Source organism: Heterocephalus glaber, unplaced genomic scaffold (genome assembly GCF_053883595.1).
Source record: "Heterocephalus glaber isolate CG9 unplaced genomic scaffold, H.glaber_assembly_v1.0 deba00001442, whole genome shotgun sequence".
NCBI classification, from domain to species: Eukaryota; Metazoa; Chordata; class Mammalia; order Rodentia; family Bathyergidae; genus Heterocephalus; species Heterocephalus glaber.
Window position 1 is genome coordinate 29531705 of NW_028258296.1, and position 20619 is coordinate 29552323.

Consider the following 20619-nt stretch of genomic DNA (forward strand, 5'->3'; position numbering starts at 1 on the left):
ATTTGATGACTTAAGAGCTTTCCTAGGCCTATGATTCCTTGCCAGAACAAAACACCTAATACCCACAACTTAAAGGAGAAGTTTATTTTGGCTCACAGTTTCAGTACTTTCAGTCCCTTGTTGGCAGGCTCAAAGGCAGAAATGGCATAGTAGAAGGGCCTGCCACTGAGGAAAGGGAGAAAGATAATCACATCATGGTACCTGGAAGCAGAGCAAGAAATGAAGAGCTGAGGAGGGACATATATCCTTTCAGGTCTTGCCTCCTGTGAACCACCTTCATCCATGCCACAGCCTTAAACAGCAAATTAGCTGTGAATGTATCAGTGGATTGATCCACTGATGAGTACAGCACACCCATGATCCAATCACCTTCAAAAAGCCCCACCTCTGAACATATGAGGCTTTGGTGGAGCATTGTACATCTAAACCATAAAACCTGACTTCATATTTCTTCCTCATTTTCTTTCCTTCTGTGACAGTTAAAATCTTCATGGCAAGACAAGTTATAAACCATGATGAAGAGTTTTTCTCTTGAGAATATTGACATTCTTCCTACTTGTTAGTAACATTTCTCATGGCTTTATAGTTCCTAGCATGTGGAGTGAATCTTTTCCTTGACAAGGTTTCTTTTTTTAAGCCACTTTCTTCTAATTCACTTTATTACATGTGGCTGACATATTAAAATTGTACATATTAAATGTGTACAACTTAATATGTAGATAAATGATACACCTGTGGAACCGTCACTACCATCAAGACCATAAATATATCCATCATATTCCAAGGTTTCCTTTAAGTTTCTGCTTGTTATTTATAAAAAATCCCATTTGCCTCAGAGTACTTTCTCTTTGATCATCATGTCATTTTTATACTCTCTAACCTCTTGTCCTTTGTTTTGATTTCTCTATTGCCCCAGTGATTTCCACTGAATAGGAAGAATTCTTTACCCTTTCCCTTCTTCAGGGTAAGAAGAGGGAATACCTTCAACTCTTCCTTGTTTGTGGGAAGGCAGCATGCCTTCTTGGATAAATTTTCTATATTTTTTCCTTAGACAGAAAGGCCAGCTTTACACATGCCTTTAGCAGGAACCTAGGAACTGTACTTTCTGTGTCTGGAATGCACTAGCAATTGTCCTTCTGTAGTGTCCATAAAAATCTTCCTTAAAATTCTAACAGCAAGTAACCATCTTGTCTTGCCAATTACTGAAATGTCATTTTGTAGAGGTGAAGGTTCTGTGAAACTTCTTCCCTTGTCCTTGTTCCTGCTCTCTTACTGAAACATTAAGAGAACATGTATATATTCTCATTGATAGTTCATGTTGATGTGACTTCTTATTAAACCAAATTATAATTTTAGGAACTGCAGTTAGGTTTATATAAAATGAAAGCTATAATAATGATGTAGAGTTGTGATTACAGTTTCCTTTTCTTAAAATTTTAGTTTTACTGCTCGGATTACAGAATTAATGCAAGTACTGAAGGATTTAAATCAAGGCAAATATGAACGCACAATGGTCTCACAGGAAAGGGGTAAATATGAATGTCACAGTTTGAACTCACAACTTTATTTTTGCTGACACAGTATGATGCTTTATCTCTTATTTTCCATTTAAGGTGTTGAAGGAGTACAAATCAGCCCCTTGATACCTGGTGCTGGAGAAATCATCATTGCTGATAACATTATAAAGTAAGGACAGAGAATGCAAAATTATCCTTTTTAAAAAACAGCTTTCAGATACTGACATAAAATTTATATATATTCAAGGTCTACAACTTGCTATTTTGATTATATATACATTATAAAATGGTCACTACATTCCAGCTAATCATTTATCACTTGTACATTGTTATCATTTGTGTTGTTGTGGTGAGAATTTAAGATCTATTTTAGGAAATTTCAAGTACAGAGTGGATTAAATGTTGTCCCCATACCTTATATTAGGTCTCCAAAACCTACATCATGGCCAAAACTTTATACCCTTTGACCAGCATCAACCCCGTTTCCCCTCCCTTAGCCCTTGGCAGCCACCATCCTACTCTCTGCTTCTGTGAGTTTGACTGTTTTAGATTCCACATACAAGTAAGATCATAAAGTATTTTACTTTTTGTGTCTTGCTTATTTTACTTACCGTACTGTTTTTCAGCCCCTTCCATCTAAAAAAAAAAAAATGGCAAGATATCCTTTTTTAAGGCTGAATTATACTCCTCTGTGTGTATGTTTATTCATATACTATATTTTTATTTTATCAGTTGAAGGACATTTAGATATTTTTCATATTTTGGCTTGGTGAATAATACTGCAGTGATCCTGGGAGTCCAGATACCTATTTAAGATACTGATTTTATTTTCTTTGCATAGCTACCTGGAAGTAGGATTGCCAGATATGCTTGTTCTATATTCAGTTTTTTAGGGAACCTCCATACTGTTTTTTATAATGGCTATATTAATTTACATTATTACTGACAGTATGTAAGTGTTCCCTTATCTCCACAGGTTGCTAACGTTTACCTTTTGTCTTTTTGACAATTATCTTGGCCTCATACCTAGTATGTGGTGATCATCACTGTGATTAGAGGTATTAAGCACCTTTTCATATACTTGTTACCATTCAGATTTCTTCATTTACAAAGTATCTATTTAGGCCCTTTGCCCATTTTTTTTTTCTTCTTTTGGTACCGGGGATTGAACTCAGGTTCTTGCACTTGTGCAGCAGGAGGCTAAACCGCCGAGCTAAATCCCCAGCCCAGCTTTGCCCATTTTTAAGCATGTTATTTGAAAATTTGCTGTTAAGCTGTATGAATTCCTTATATATTTTAAAAAATTATCTCTTTTTATTACTTTCCTCTATAGGTTTGATCATGTTCCTTTAGCAACACCAAATGGAGATATCTTGATCCGAGATCTTAGTTTTGAAGTAAGTCTTAAAATGCTTGTATAAATTTAAGGTTAAATCATCCAGAAAGTGGGACCTGAAATTATGTGAATATTTAAACTAGTTTGTATGCTTGATTTAGACTCTGAATCCACAGAATTGCTTTCAGAGCATCTTTGAACCTCGTAGAAATTATTTTTCTTAATTGAGTGCACTTTAAAATTTCAAGTACTACTAGTATATCAAAAATATTTTGTAAATGAAATTCATGCCCAAAAGGCCATAGAAAATATATTTAATTCGAACTTCCAGTGTAGAATAAACATGCAAATAGAATTTTAACCTCTTTAAATTAAAAGCAGTTTGCGGTGCCTACCTCACAAGATCGAGGTCCCGAGTTCGATCCCCGGTATGAAAAAAAAAACATAGTTTGGTTTTATATTGTTTTGATAATGCAGGTGGATACCCATAAAAATGAGTATAGACTTCTTATTATTACCACACCAGTAGAAGAACAGCACAGTATCACTACAAACAGCCATGCCACTGCACAGTCAGTGGCTCAGGCCACATGAATAGTGTGGCTGATCCAGTCTGTTCTCTTCATGAAATGGGGATCTGATAGTGCACATATAAAAGAAGGAAGATGATGAGTGTTTTTGTGTGACTTGTAATACTCTAAGATGTAAGGGTTACTTTTTAGGTTTTATGTCTGTTGTGGTGATAGTAGGCGTCCTTGTCTTGTTCCTGATTTTAGAAGGAAAGCTTTCAGCATCTCCCCATTTAATATGTTGGCTGTTGGTTTGTGATAAATGGCTTTTATCAGATTGATATACCTATTTTCTTCAGAGTTTTTAATCATGAATGAGCGTTGGATTTTGTCAAAAGCTTTTCTGCACCTTTTGATATGATCGTGTGGTTTTTGTCCTTGCTTCTGTTTATGTGGTGTATTATATTTGTTGATTTGAGAACACTGAACTATGCTTGTATCCCTGGGATGAAACCTACTCGGTCATGATGTATGATTCTTTTGATGATTTGTTGCATTCTATTTGCCAGTATCTTATTGAGGATTTTTGTATCTATGTTCATTGAGAGATTTTCTTGTAATTTTCTATTTTAGTAGAGTCTTTGTCTGGTTTCAGGATCAGAATGATGCTGGCTTCCAGGAATGAGTTTGGAAACACTCCTTCCCTTTCAGTTTCATTGAAGAGTTTGGAATAGTGGTGTTGTAACCTACTTGAAGGTCTTGTAGAATTCAGCAGTCAAGCCATCAGGTCTTGGGCTTTTCTTAGTTGGTGGGTTTTTATTACTGCTTCAGTTTTATTGCTTGTAATTGGACTGGTCAGAATTCTTATTTCTTCTTGGTTCAGTTTTGGTAATTCATAAATGTCTAGGAATCTGTCCATTTCTTCAAGATTTTCTAATATGTTTTTCATAGTAGTTACTAACAATCTTCTGCATTCAGTGGTGTCTGTGTGATTTCACCTTTTTCATTCCTAATTGCCTTGTTGTGAGTCTCTTCTCTCCTCTTTTACTGTTTGGTTAAGGGTTTATCTATTTTGTTTATTCTTTCAAAAAACCAGATTTCAATTGGTTGATTCTTTGTATTGTTTTTTAGTCTTGAATTCATTATTTTTTTTCTCACTTTCGTTAATTTCTGCTCTGACCCTTTATGATTTCCCATCTTAAAGTAGGTTTGGGTTTAAACTCTTGTTTTTCTAATACCTTGCAGTTATTTATTTGAGCTGTCTCTGTTTTTCTAATGTGAACATTGACTCCAGTAACCTTCCCTTCTAGGACTGCTTTTATCGTGTCCCATAGGTTCCGGTGTGTTGTATTGGCATTGTCATTTGACTCCAGAAGTGGTTTGATTTCTCCTTTGATTTTCTTTGTGATGCATTGAATGTTTAAAAGTGTGTTATTAAGTTTTCAGATAGATAACTTCAGGAGTTTCATCTCTTATATTTCCTTACTGATTTTTTTGTTCAGTTGATCTGTCTCTTTGTGATAGTCGGGTATTGAGGTTACCCACTATGATTGTGTTGATGTTTGTTTGATCTTTTATGTCCAGCAGTATTTGTTTTATAAAATTAGGTGCTCCCCCAATATTCGGTGCATCTATTTTTACAGTTGTTTCTCTTTCTGTTGAGTTGCTCCCTTAACTAATACGTAAGTGAGCTTTGCCTCTTCTGATCAGTTTTAGCTTTAAGTTTACTTTGAGAATAAGACTGCTTGGTTTCTGGGTCACGGAGTCTTTGATTTTTAGTCTATGAATTTCTTTTTAGATTAGATGAGTTTGTTGAATGGGACAGACTGTTGGCTTCTGTTTTTTATTCAGTCTGACAATGTGTCTTTTAATTGGGGAATTGAGGCCATTTGCATTGAGAGTTATTACTGGAAGGTGTTGATGTATTCCTGTCATTGTGGTCTTTTTCTGTTGATAACTCTTTTATTTTTACTTTTATGTTTAACTACTTGCCTTAATGTTTTCACTCCATCTAATTTTTTGGCTTTGTTGGCTTCATTGCCTCTGTCTAGGATATTCTTGAGTTTTTTTTGTTTTGTTTTGTTTTGCCTTTTGAGTGCTGGTTTGGTGTTCATGTATCTCTTACATTTGTCATGGAATGTTCTTATTTTTCCATCAGTTTTAAGATAGTTTTGAAGGCTAAGTCTGGGTTGGAAGTTGTTTGCTTTTAGGGCTTGAAGCACTCACTCCAACCTCTCCTCACCTTTAAAGTTTGTGTTGATAAGTCTACTATAATCCTAATGGTTTACCTTTGTAAGTAAATTCTTTGTTTTTCTCTGATAGCTTTTAAGATTCTGTCTTTGTGTTGAAGTGGGATTTTGAGTAAGATGTGTGGTGGGGAGCTTCTTTTTTCATCGTAGTTAGTTGATATTCTATAAGCCTTACTGTACATTGAAATCTTTCTTTTTTATGATTTTTGTAAACATTTTTATTCTGCGTGTGCTGTCTTCTGATTTGTCTCTGACTCCAAATAACTTTAGTTTAGTCTTCTTAGAGTCATTTAATACCTGTTTGATGATCTTTTCTTGTTCTGTCATTATTTTTAAGGCTTCTCTGAGTAATTCATCATGATTTTCCATTTTTGTCCTGAATTTCAGAAGCGCTGTCTTCACATTGGCCATTTCTGCAATTTATAAATTTTATACAATTTTTTTAGTTCTAGTATTTCTGCCTGACAGTTTTCTATGAAGTGTGCATCTTTAGTATATTTGTAACTCATATGTTCAGCTCTTTCAAGTTTTTATTTGTTTTTCCCATATCTACTTTGGTTATTTTGTATGTTAGTTCTGTTGTTTTTTGGGTTATGTCCTCTTTGAGCTTGCCAAGATTCTTTACCTTTTCCTAAATCATTGTGTACTGCTCTACTTACCTGGCATTTGCTTTCCTCTCTATCAGTGAATGCCCTTTGAATCTGCTTTAGGAGAGTTGGAAGGCACTGAAGGCCTTTTGTTGCCTTGTTTTCTCATGTTCTTCTGTGCGTGTGTGTGTGTGTGTGTGTGTTTGTGTGTTTCACCCTCTCTCCCTCTCCCTCTCTCCCTCTCTCCCTTAGTGTTGGGGGTTGCAGTGAAATAGAGTATGGAAAGATTGCTGTTGATATGAAGATCTCTTTAGTTAGAACCTGTTTTCCAGTGATGTTCATGATCTTATTTGTCCGAGGATATTGTCTACCCCTACAAGCTTTTCAACCAAATTACTTTGGACCCTGTTGCTCTGTTTTAGAGAGAGAATTTCTGTGGCTTATGACAATGTCAACAGAACCAAGCATACCATCAATCATACACATTAATATTTGTTTTGATAATTTCACCCTTTTGTTAATATCTCTTACAGACTGTTGTATAAGATGTGTGAGGTATGGGAAGATAGAGATGGAAGGAAAAAAGAAGGGGATATGTCAATGGGAAGAGAGGATGATAAGAGCTATGTCAGTAGGCAAAAAGAAAATCGGAATCCAGCCTCTGTTGGAGTTATTTTATAGCTGGGGTAAAAGGCTGATGTAGAAGGGGTTTGGCAGAGTATTTGTGTAGTCAAGAGAATATATGCAGATGGGTGGCAATGTATTTATTTAGTTAGTTAGTTTTGGTACTGGGGATCGAACTTGGGTACTTGCGCTTGTGAGGCAGGCAGCAGAACCACTGAGCTAAATCCCTGGCCCGAGTGGCAGTGTATTTAGAGATTGGGTGATACAGAGGTTTCTGTTGCCTGTTAATATGTTTATTGGTAATTTTGTTTGGTTCCTCTAAATCCAATTTTGTTAACCTTTTCCCCTTATATATCCTAATTTGTGTTCTCTCATGCACTTACCCAGTTTCCTGTTACGTTTATACCATTAAGTGGAGGGAGAGAGGAAGGGCAAGAAGACGAAACAGTGAGGGATAGAGAAGGACTAAGAATAAGGAGGGTGAGAGTTGAAGGATAGGAAGGAAGAAAGGGAACAGGTCAAACAGGAAAACCTTGAAATTTAAAGTATTTTAATCGACCAATGCCAATAAAGAAAACAAAACAATAGGATAAGAAAAATCAAAACAGAATTGAAAGAAAAAGAAATAACAAGAACTAACCAGAATTGCCCAAATTTAACAAATTATCATAGCAAGGTTATAGTAACTACAGTTGCCAAAATAATAATAGAAAAAGCATCATAAAAACCTTTGCACAATTTTACAGCAGTAACCAGTTCTTCCACACAACTGCCCCGTCTTCACTGATGTCACTGTCTGGGTTTGATTATCCATCCAATTTCCTCCTGTGGAGGAAGGCAATTGTATTTTATAATTGTATATTAACTTGTATTATATTAACTTGTATCCTCCTTTTTTTGTCCAGTGCCTTTTTTTTAAAGCTCTTTATGTTTAGATGTAATATATTCTGACCAGTCCCAATAACCTCACTTTTATATTGTTGTAAAGACCTTTTTTTGGTTTTATTTGGGTTTCATTTGAAAAGTCTTGTTGAGTCCCCGGTTATGACCCTTTTTGTTCAAGTGTTTTGTTTCATAACCATGACCCTTACCATCTGATGTCTAGCCTGGTTCTTGTTTTGTTTTCTCTTCACTGAGGGCTGTGTCTCTGACTTCTGACCTTTTGGTCTATGCTGGAGTTCCTTTTCTATCTTTTTCTGACTCATAGTATTTTATGTAAAACTTGGCTTTTCTTCTTTGTTCTTTCTCTTTCCATTTTTCTTAACATTGCCTTTCTTTATTTGACAATCATCTTTCAGTTCTTTGTAACCTCTGGTTTTCTGTCTGGCTCATTTGAAAGTAAGGTTGCTTTCTCTTGGAAATAGTGTCAAAAAATAAATGTTTACTACTCTATGTATGATTCATTTGTCTTTTGGATTACATTATAACCAAATAATGTAACTAACCTTTTTTAGAGTGCTGGGGATGTCTCTCAGTAATAGAGCACCCACCTAGCATATGTGAGGCTTTGGGTTCGATCCAAAGCACAGCAAAATAACAACAATAATTTCTTTGGGATAAGATATTTCATATCTTTTTCTTTTATAAACTCCCAACTTGTAAGTCATAAAATGGGTACTAATACTCCAATTTTTATCTTTTCAGTAAGGAATATTTATAGTAGTATATAAAGAGCCCAGCAAATCTTTATGAAAAATATACTTTTATATAATCTTCATTTTACATAAATCACAGTTATATTTAGAAATTTTTGATGATTTATTATGGTAAATTTGTGGGACATAGGATTTTTCAAGGAGTATTATTTAGATGGAAGATTTTTATTGGTAAAAATATGGTAGCTCAAAGCACTCATTGACAAGTAAAACATTTTAAAAGCCCTAAAAATATGTCAATAGGGTCTAAATTTTCAGTAAAAGTTATCCTTGAGTTTTAATCTTAGTTCAAGTCCCTAAAATTATGTTTATAAATCTTTAATATGGAGCATTGAGGTGATACTCTTAAGTGAAATAAATAGGACACACGTGTAAATACTGAATAGTTTCTCTAGTGTGAGAAACAAAGTGTAAATAAGGACTAAAAGGTATAATAATGTGAAATAGAAAGGAAAGGGGGAAGTGGGAGGGGCAGGGGAAAGGAAAGAAGGGAATGGAATTAATATGAGAAAATGAAAAAATGGAAACAAAGTCTTTGTAAATAGGGAGGGATGGAGGGGTTGAAGGGAGGGCAGAGGAATGGGGAAAAAATAAGAACCAGGAGAGATTATGTAAAGGAGCAAATTTCCAATGATGAATGTCATTATATTGAATACCTAAAATAAAACCAATAAAACTAATTTTAAAAAATTTTTAATATGGAAATATTAACATTGTACTATCATGACTGATGTCATAATTGGAACATTTTTCCAGCAATGCCAAAAGGCTTGGAGTAAAGTTAATGATGAGCTTAAGATATTTGAGTTTAAAGGAACCTAAGTTTAGTTATTTATACACATTATTGCATGTTTTGGGGTTTCCTTGCATGTTACAATTAATGTGAAGAAGTCTTATTAGAGCCAGGATTATTGATGCCAGTATAAACCACAGTGAACAATTGGAGGCAAATATATGGCTAACACTCAATAGTATTTAAGTAAAGCACAGTAGGAAATTAATTAACACCTTTCTGAACCTCAAGAACTTCTAAGGGTATCACTATTATGAGGGTAATTATTTTATATAACCTTCCATTATCAGACATGTTCAGTATATTCAGTTTCTCAAGATACAGAAATATTTATGTTTAGAAAGAAGCCCATCAAGATGATTGTTTAATTTCTCAGAAAAAAGGGATAATTCATTCATCTGAAAAAGCCATTTAGAATAGCTCATTTTATATACACAAGTTAATTGTGCTATTTTATTATAGATCAACTATGAAGTAGGGTGTTCTCAATCTTTCTTTGGAGGCTTATTTTTTAAATTTTTAAAAATCGGGGCAAAATATAAATAGCATAAATTTTATCATTTAAAAATACAATTCAAGCACCTGCTCCTCAGGTTGGAAAGAGCTTGTACTGCAATGAGGCAGCGTGATAATGAGATGAATTTCGGATTAGAGGCACTGATCCTGGGGTTCTTTCTGGCAAAGGCAATGACATATCCATCTGTGACCTCATCCCAAAAGTAACCTAGTTTCTTAGTCCATGGCAACCAGGATGCATGTGACCTTACCTATGGTTAAAAAACAAAGTTTACTGAGAGCTAGGCAGTTCATTTGAGCCATGTTAATTTATTTAAAAAAACACTTAAGAGGATTGTGAAAGATTTTAAAACTTGAATAGAAATGATGCAAGAAAGTGAAGTCTACTTCAGTATACTCCACTTGAACTACTCAGTGCTTTGAGTATGGCATTGGGAGTACTGGGAAATGAAATGAACCTCCTAACAAGAACCAGCAATTCTTCGATCCAGTAATACTCAGGCAAGAGAAAGGAAGTGCACTATGGTTTACCCCATCCAGGTCAGAACTCTTGTAAAATGCTCTACAATTTCAATTCACCACTTCTGTGTCCAGATGAGCCACCCTCACAGGGGCTTCTTGGTGGAGCAGTAATGGATCTCTACAGTTCACTTGTCTACATAGAGGTCGTGCTGTACCTGGCAGTATTCTCCACTGTCCTTCAGAAACTCCATAAATGTGTGACCGAAAACACCACAGAACTGAGGAATATGTCTACTCATTGAAGATTGTGGCTTAATCATACAGCCAGTCCCGAGGTGGCAGCGAGGTGGATGGTGGTGGCAGCAGGGGCACCGGGCGACCATGCACCGAGCGGGCAAGAGGGTGTCCAGACCGGTGCAGCCAGGCAGCCAGTACTCCTGCTGGGCCTAGTCCTATACACCCTTAATCCCAGTATTACACACCCATGATCCAGCCACCTCCTGAAGCCCCACCTATGAGCTTATGAGGCTTTGGGGGAACACCTAGATATGACCCATAACAGTTACCAAAAGCAGAAACTCCAAGGGGGAAAATTAACAAGTTGGCTATTTTTAAAACTCAAAATGATCTGTTTAATTTTTGAAAATTTGTAAGCCCAGTTTAAAGAAAAATGCCAAATGTCACATATGTCAAAATGTCATATATGTCAAGTTGCCTCAAATGTAAAGAGCACTTACACATTTTAAAAAATGAATACTTCAGTAGAAACATGGGTTAATTGCATAAACAATATATATAATATGTATAATATATATGAAGAAAGTATCTTTTTTTCCTCATTATATGTCAAAAAATGGTGAAATAAAATAAATGACATGGTAACCAAGAAACTGAGACAGGAAATAACACAGGATGTTATAGACCAGTAAATGGTAGAGCCTGCATTTGAACCCAGGCTGTCTGGCTCCTGAGTCTCTGATAGCATCTTCCTATTTTCATAGTCAAGGAAACAGGCTTAGAGAGGTAAAACATCTGACTGAGATTTTCTCAGTCAGAAGAACTGGCTTGGCTTCAGATTTCTGTTTGTCACTCCCAGGCTCAGAGTATTTCCAGAAGATTCCCCTACCCCAACCTCAGCAGTGGTGTCTCCTACAGAGGCCTCTTTAGCCTCCCACCCCTGGCTCCAGTAGTATCTGGGAAGGCCAGTCAGATGATACTAATCATGGATCTGTGTATCTTTAGGTTGCCTGGATAACCTGGAGACCTTTGGATCCTGTCACTTTACTGGATAGTCGGGTTCTCTAGCTCCTCGGGGCCACAAGACCTTTGTCATATCTATAGAAGGCCCTGCCAGGGGCTGAAGCTGAAAGAAACTAGTGAGAGATGAAACTCTGAGGGCTTAACAGGCCAGGTAAAAGATTCCCTGTGGTCTAGAAGAAGGAAACTTGGGACAAGAATCCTTGTATGAAAAAATCCTGGGTGAAGTTCACCCAGGTCCCAGTCTCCTTCCAGAGCAAAAACTGCCAGGTAAGAAGAAACAGCAGCATCCTTGAGCCAGAAGCTGAGCAATACCCAGCTTGAGGATGTCACTCCTTCCAGGGATTCTCCATGATTCTCCATGATGGGAGAAGAGTTGGGCCCAAGATCCAGAGTGATAGTAAAGGAAAGGCAAAGGAGAACACAAGTCTCATTGTACATGTGGATCCAACCCAGGATCACATGGTGCTTCTTGCTGAGACATCCCATTAGTCTTCTTTAATTGGGAGTGGTTCCTCATCTTTGTCTTTCATGAAGTTGCCAGTTTTGAAGATCCAGTTATTTAATAGAGACAGGGTCTTGCCTTGTTGCCCAGGCTGACCTCATATATCTGGGCTCAAGTGATCCTCTTACCTCTGCTTCTCAAGTAGCTTGAACTCTACAGGTCTCAACTGTTTCCAAGAAGAGGAGAAAATGATCGAGTACCAACTTCCAGAGATACCTGTGTCATTCAAAGATGTGGTTGTGGGCTTCACCCAAGAAGAGTGGCACCAGCTGAATCCTGCTCCGAGGGCCCTGTACCAGGATGTGATGTTGGAGACCTACAGAAATCTGGTCTCAGTGGGATCACAAACCAGATGTGATCCTCAGGCTGAAACAGGGAGAAGCACCATGAATTTGTGAAGCACCATGCCCAGCCTGCCACTGTAGGGAAGACATCTGGCGAGTTGATGTCCAGAGGAAGAGACAGCAAGACATGTTTTTGAGACAAGATGCATTCATCAGCAAGAAAGCATTGCCCCAGGGAAAAATCCATGATTGTAATAAGTTTGGGAAAAGTATCACTTTTGAGCACTGATCTTCCTTCAATTCAAAGGCCCAATAATTGGGATCCTTGTGAAAAGAGTTTGAATGATAATTTAAACTTGATTGGTTTGAAGACAAAAGTATGCAAAAAAGATGAGTGTTACGGATATGGGAAATTGTTGCAATACAGCAACCATGATAAAAGATCTAATGGAGAAAAACCCTGGGGATGCAGTCACTGTGAGAGAGCTTTCAGCTACAACCTAGCACTTATATATAAACCAGCAGTGACCAATTCTCTTGTGTACAAACGAAAGAGGATTCCACCTGCAGAAAAACCCCATGTCTGTAGTGAGTGTGGGAAAGCCTTCTGCTACAAGTATGAATTCATTAGGCATCAGAGAAGTCACACATGGGAGAAGCCTTATGGATGCACTGACTGCGGGAAGGCCTTTTCACATAAGTCAACCCTAATTAAACACCAGAGAATTCACACTGGGGTAAGACCCTTTGAATGCTTTTTTTGTGGGAAAGCCTTTACCCAGAAGTCACACTGCACAGAATATCAGAGAACACATACAGGAGAAAGACCTTTTGTGTGCAGTGAATGTGGGAAGTCATTTGGTGAGAAATCATACCTCAATGTACACTGAAAAATTTTTTGCACACAGGAGAAAGACCCTATCGTTGCAGAGAATGTGGAAAATGCTTCAGCCAGAAGTCATGCCTCAATAAACACTGGAGGACTCATACAGGAGAAAAACCCTATGGGTGCAATGAATGTGGCAAAGCTTTCTACCAGAAGCCAAACCTAAGCAGACGTCAGAAAATTCATGCTACAAAGAATGCCTACAATGATTGTGGGAAAACCTTAACCATGATACCCAGTTTCATGGGGTATAGGAATTTATCCTTAGAAGAAAACATAATGAATTTAGGCAAAATGTTTTATGTAAAGGAAAGTCATACTGCAAATATGATAAAACTTTGATGGAAAGACTATGGAAAATACTTTATAAAATACTGTATAAACATTTTTACTGAGGTAAAATTTTAAATGTATTAAATAGAATAACAACAGATTACAAAATATATAAGAAAAGAATTAGAAGTATATGATGATACTTTCCTCAGTGTAACACTCAATAATTATATTTTGGAATTGTTAATGTGAATCACATAAATTGTGAATATCAAATCCATATGTCATATAGTACATAGAATGCCATCCTCTCCAGTTTTTCTGCCATTTTCACCATTATCACCATTTTCTTTTGGTGTCTTAACTGTATAAAAAACAGTAACAACACAATGACCAGCTACTTTAAGAACTTCAGCATAATATACCAGCTACATTTTCTCTGCCTTGTTTGTAATGTAAATGGGTTCAGTAGTTGTTACTAAGCCCTTCTCTGAATAAGAAAGCAATGTTTTTAATGTCGTTTGGTATGTCGGCCAGAAGTTTATTAAAAAGTTATTTTGTTGGAAACACATTAAAGCTAAGGAGTAATTTAACCACCTGACATTGGGTAAACAAAACACTAGAAACTTGATAACTCAGTGTGCTATTTAACAAAGCACAGTGTTTCCCTGGTATATTGTACATTGCTCATATTTTCCTAGTCTTGCTTAAACTATCTTGCAGCAAATTAGATGTGATGCCCTTTATATGGGTCTTATAATTCAGAAATGTTTCATGCAGAAATCAGTGAAGTAGAACTTCTTTACTGTCTTTAATTTTCCTTTTGAAAATTAATGCAGCAACATCCCTATAACTTCTTGTAATCATCCTGGACACTATATTCCAAGTTATCCATCATTGCAATGCTTGAAAAAACTTCTGTTTCCTTGAACTGCCATGTTGTCTATATAAGAAAATAAATGGAGGACACCATTCCACGCTCCTAGGACAGAGAAGGTGAGCCAGTCCCAGCACCTGGAAAGAGGCTCCCCCGCCACCATTCCACGCTCCTAGGGCAGAGAAGGTGAGCCAGTCCCAGCAACCGGAAGGAGTATTCCCCGCCACCATTCCATGCTCCTAGGGCAGAGAAGATGAGCCCCCCGGTGCCAGAAGCACCCCCTCCTCCTGTGGAAATGAGAAGACATGTAAACAAGCCTCAAAAACAGACTTCCAGATCACCTACAGCAACCCCAAAGGGAAAGGAGATGGAACAATCTGATACTCAACCACCTGGACTCTCTGAACTGGCAACAAAAGAAGATCTGGGAAAAATGAAATCAGAAATAATTTCTCAGGTAACAGCAAAGATTGTTCCCGTAGTGCAAGACATGATTAATAAATCTAGAGAGGACACAGTTAAAAAAAAAATAGAGGATCTGAGGAACATGATGGAATCCCAACATAGGGAACAAGTGGAATCCATAAAACAGATGCAAACAGATTTCCAGGAGATTAAAAACTCCATCGAAAGTCTGCACAGCAGAATGAACCAATGTGAAGATAGAATTTCAGATATAGAAGATAAGATTGCCATTAGTGACCAGGAAAAGAAAAATTGCTTTAAAATTGTAAGGGAACACGAGAAATCAATCCAGCAGCTACTAGATGATGCAAAGAAGAATAGCATAAGACTGATTGGAGTCAATGAAGAAAGAGGAGAGAGTGCAGATGACATCAAAAAACTGTTCACAGAAGTGATGGCAGAAAACTTCCCAAGCAGGGGAAAAGAACTTGACATACAGATAAGTGAGGCATATAGGACTCCAACTAGCCGTAATCAAAACAAATCTACACATAGGCATATAATAGTTAGGATTCCAGAAATCCAACAGAAGAACAAAATTCTACAAGCAGTGAGAGAAAAGAAATCACATACAAAGGAAAACCCATCAGAATCACAGCAGACTTCTCAAGGCAAGAAGAGCTTGGAGTGATGTATTTCAAGCCCTAAAAGAAAACAGCCTCCAACCCAGATTGATGTACCCTGCGAAATTATCTTTCAAAATTGATGGAGAAATAAGATACTTTCATGATAAAGAACACCTCAGGAACTTCATGAATACCAAACCAGCACTCAAAAAAATTTTAGACAATATCCTAGGAAAAGACAATGAGGATCACAACCCTAGGAAGCCCAGCAGAATGAATCCATCAGGGATGACAAGAAATTAAATGCAAAGGGGAAGAATCCAACAAAAAGCAAAAGTCATGACAAGGCTTTTAAAACTTTTAACTTCATCTCCCTAATGAGTGTATAATTCAATCTTGTTATTGTGCTAATTAGTATTTTTCTGATTCTAGAGGTGCACACCTTTCCTTGTGCTGTACTGGCTATTTATCATCTTATGTCTCCTTTTTATTTGGGTTGTCTATTAATGAGCTGGAAGAGTTCTTTATATATTCTGGTCATAGGTTATATGCATTGTAAATATGGTGTGTTTAAGGACTGCTTTTCACTTTAATGATGTCATTTAAAGTTCTAAATTTTGATGGAATCTCATTTATCAATTTTTTGATATGTTCCCATTTGTTGATTCTTGATGTTATTTTTTTGTGCATATGGGGTTCTGTTCAGAAAGTACTTGCCTATGCCTTATCTCCCAGCAGGTTAAGTGTTTCTTCTGTTTTAATATTTAAATCTTGGAACCATTTTGATTTTAATTTAGTACATGGTGAGAGATATGGGTCTAGCTTTAATCTTCTACATGTAGATAGCCAGTTTTCCCAGCACTGTTTGTTAGAGAGGCTAACTTTCCTCCAGCGTACGTTTTTTGGCCCCTTTGTCAAATATTCAGGTGGCTGAATTGTCCGGGGTTGTTTCGATGTTGTTTTTCTATTCTGTTCCATTGGTTCATGTGTTGGTGAACCCACCGAGAAAGAAATTTGTTTTTTGTATCCCAGGTAGTTCTTGTCTACCTTAAATTCATAAACATTTTCCCTTATAATTTCTTCTTAAAGTTTAATACTTTTAGACTTTCATATTTAGGTTCATAGATCCCTTCAAGTTATTTTTATATATGGAAATAAAGGGTTGAGGTTAATTTTTTATATACAGATACCAGGTGTTCTAGTGCCATTTGCTGAAAACACTAACTTTTCCTCAGCTGTTGAATTGAGTTTATATTCTATAAAATGTTAATGTTAAATAATCTTTCAAAACTCAGTGGACCATATATGTGTGGTTCTATTTCTAGATTCTCTGTTTTATTCCAGTGATCTATATGTCTTTCTTTACACCAACGCTGCCTTGATTACTGTAGCTTTAGAAGAAGTCTTAAAATTAGGTACTAAACGTCTTCCAACACTGTTTTTTTTTTTCACTTTTTACTTTTCTAGGTCCTCTGTACTCCTACATAACTTTTAAATTTCAATATTCAATTCTTCATTTATAGCAAGTATACATAGACCTAAATTTTTATATATACCTTGTGTTTTCTAATCCTGCTAAATTCAAATACAAGTTCTAGGGCCTCCTAGAGATTTCTTAGTGTTTTCCCTGTGGATGATCATTTCATCTACATATAAAGATTTTGCTTCTACCTTGCCAATCCTATCCTAATTGTGTCACTTTATTGCCAGACTACTTTGGTTTGGGCCTATGTTTCAAAGTTTAATGGACAGATGAAGAGTAAGCATATCTGCCCTTGTTCCCCACCTTAAGGAGAAAGCATTGTATCTTCTCCATTCATAGAAGGCATTCTCGCTGGAAGTATGGAGTCCATGTCTGTCTTTAATCTGTTGAGAAGGTTCTGTTCTACTTCTAGTCTCCTGATAGCTTTTACCATGAACAGCTGTAGAATTTAGTCCAATACTTTTTCTCCAACTAGTGACAGGATCATATGGCTTTTTCCTTTCCTCTGTTAAAATGATGACTTTTGGGGGTGGATCTTCCAATGCTGAACCAACACTGCCATCCCTATAACAAAACCACTTTCCACATCCTTCCAGATCTGACTTCTAATAGTTTGTTTTGTTAAACAAATTTCTATCTATGTTCATACTTTTTTCTTCTACTATCTTTATCCAGTTTTAGTATTAGCACAATGTTGATTTCCTAAAATGAGGGGAGAAGTGTTCCTTTTTTTCTGTGCTTTAAATGTTTGATATAATTTATCAGTTAAAATGTATATGAGCCTGTTGTTGTCATATAGGTAGGTTTTCAAGGCAGGAATATACTTTCTTTCATAGGTGCTATTCAAATTTTATATTTCCTCCAGAGTTAGTTTCATTAATTTGTCTTCCAAGGTACTTCTTAGAAGTTGTCAAATTAATTTCAAAACAGATTTTTAAAATATGTTCTCTATATCCTTTTAAATTCTATAAAATCTGTGGTAATGTCTCCTAGGTCTTGATATTTTAATTTTTAAAATGTATAATTGATATTGTGTAATAGGAAGTAAAGGTCTAAAGGAGCAGGGGAAGTGGGAGGGGTAGGGGAAAGGAAAGAAAGGAAAAGAAAAATGTGAGAAAAGAAAAGAAATGGAAGCAAAATCTTTGCAAATAGGGAAGGATAGAGGGGGTGAAAGGAGGACAGGGGAAGGGGAAAAAAAAAATAACCAAGGTACATCATGTAATGGTACAAGATCCCAATGATGTATGTAAATGTTTTTTATGCCTAAAATGTGGCAATAAACTTAATGGTGAAAAAATAAATAAATAAATAAGTAAATGGAATTGAAATCTAAAAAAAAATTATTTATATATATACATACAATTTAGTGGCATTAAGTACATTCTCATCATTATGCAAACACCATCTATCCATTTCTAGAACACTTTCAACATCCCAAACAAAAACTCTATACCCATTAAACAATAACACTCCTATCCCTCTCTCTTCTGCCTGGTAACATACTTTATTTTCTGTCTCTGAATTTGATTATTCTAGATACCTCATACAGTGAAGTCATACAATATTTGTCCTTTTGTATTTGGCATAATGTTTTTAAGATTTACTTGGCATAATGTTTTTAAGATTTATTAATGTTGTATCATGTGCCAGAAATTTCATTTCTTTTTAAGATTGAATATTATTCCTTTGTATATGTGCTAGTTCGCTTTCTGTTACTATAACAAGTACCTGAAATAATCAATTTATAAAGAGAAAAGATTTATTTTTCCTCACAGTTTTGGTTGTTCCACTCCATGATTAGTTAGTCCTTTTGCTTATACATGGTGGGAGTGACAAAAATTCTTACCTAATGGCTGGGGAAACAAAGGGCTGGGATCCCACTATGGAGGAACTCAGGCGTGCTTGCAGTGACCTGAAGACCTCACACTAGGCCTCATCTTTTAGGTTTTCACCACCTCCCAATAGGAAGCAAGAAACCAGGCTTCTCACACACAGACCTCTGAGGGACACTCAGGATCAAAACTGCAGCAGTGTGTACATAACACATTTTGTTTATTCATTCATCTGCTGGCGTTGGTTCCACCTATTGGCTATTGTGAGTAATGCTGATGACTTTCTGCTTCATCATGGTAAAAATGAAAGTCATTTCAGTGGCTTTCAATGCTCTGTGGCATTTGCCTGCTGCTATCGCACCTTTTAACTCTCAGAGCCGGTTCCTATTGGTATTCTTCCTTCTGGCTTTTAAAAAGAACAGGTACATTCCTGCTTCAGAGTTTTTTCACCAGATTTCTATGGGTGAAGATGAGACTGGAACAGTTTTCCTCCAGATAAATTCCTACTTCACTTCTTCCAAAATTTTGCCTAGTTGTCATCTTCAATGAGGTCTACTCTGATCACCTTAAAAATCTAACTTCCCTGACCAGCTGTTTTTATCTCCATAGCACTCATTTTCTAACATAATCTAACTTACTTATTTACTACACATATTCTTTATTTTCTCTTCCCAGTAGAATATAAATAGATAAATGCGGGTTTTTGTTTTGTTTTCAGTTTCTTTTATTCACAAATAGCCTTATTGCCTAGGACAGAGCCTGACACAGAGCATTCTATAAATACTCATTGAATGAAAGAAATAATAGGAATGAGAGGTTCACCCATGTAGTTAAACACTTCATCAAAAACAAGCTGCACATAGGGGCCGGGGATTTAGCTCAGTGGTTTCGCCGCCTGCTGTGCAAGCGCAAGGACCTGAGTTCGATCCCCGGTACAAAAAACCCCCAAAAAACAAACTGCACAGCTAGGGTAACACGTTATTATCTGATACCCTCTTTCCTGCTTTGTTATATTGCTGTTTAAGCTAGGATTGGTGTTGGTGTTGTAAACTAGTATTATAACCTAGATTTTCTGATTTTTTTTTCCTGACGTAATGTGACACTTAAAAGACCATAAGCCTAGACTGTCACCACTCTTTATATTTTGTCGTTTACTGTACGTTGTTGCAGAACAACTCAGTGGCACCTATATACATTTATAACACACATATACTTTGGACCAACTTTTCTAATTTGTAAGAATCTTTAGAAATTGTTTTTCACTGTTGGGTAAATTTGCTTGCTGATACAGGTTCACTGCAGTTTGATGTAAAAGAGCAAAACAAAATACAGATGACCTAAATTTTTAACTAAAGAGGAATATTTAGAAAATTATGGTAGAGATTTCATAGGAGAATAGGAAGGGGCTCACGGAGAGGAGGGAAAGGCAGTGTTAAAGGAAGTGGGTTCAATCAAACTATATTATATGCAGGTATGAAAATGCCACAATAAATGCATTATTCTGTATAATTAATATTCACTAATAATTTCATTCTTAATCTAAATATACTGGCCTGGAAGAATATCTGTGATATATTGTTAAGTAACAAATACAAGTTGTAGAACAGTCCATATATATTTCAGGCTTTTGGTAGATGATTGTGGATCCATACATGTTTATTGTTTTCAGGAATTCTTAAAGACCTTTTAAAGCTTTAGCTCTTTGTGTTCTGATTCAGATTAAATAGAATGATATCAATCAATACTGATGTTTAGATGAAAAAAAGGTAACAAAAACTTGAAGATAATCAAAAAGGTCCTTCAGTTTCTTTCACTGCTCTACCCAGTGTCATATTTTCAGACAAAATAGAACACTTATAATTAGCAAGGGCTATTTGGGTTTAGGAAGTGTTCATTGCATATATATTCTCTTGATTTAATGAATTCATTGATTAATTTTCTTT

At 36.2% G+C, this 20619-nt stretch overlaps 1 protein-coding gene and 1 pseudogene across 3 annotated transcripts in view; both read left to right on the forward strand.

Annotated features, from left to right (window-relative positions):
• The window catches only part of Abcd3 (ATP binding cassette subfamily D member 3), an 82348-nt gene that overhangs the window by 49922 nt on the left and 11807 nt on the right, over nt 1-20619 (forward strand). For both annotated transcript variants that reach the window (XM_087213159.1, XM_004841235.4), the window contains exons 14-16: nt 1441-1529; nt 1614-1686; nt 2851-2914. In XM_087213159.1, coding sequence (XP_087069285.1) covers nt 1441-1529; nt 1614-1686; nt 2851-2914 — 226 coding nt within the window. The remainder of the gene's footprint in view (nt 1-1440; nt 1530-1613; nt 1687-2850; nt 2915-20619) is intronic.
• Nucleotides 2921-20616, forward strand: LOC147827673 (zinc finger protein 793 pseudogene; annotated as a pseudogene). Its single transcript, XR_015451993.1, has one exon. The product of XR_015451993.1 is annotated as a zinc finger protein 793 pseudogene (transcript).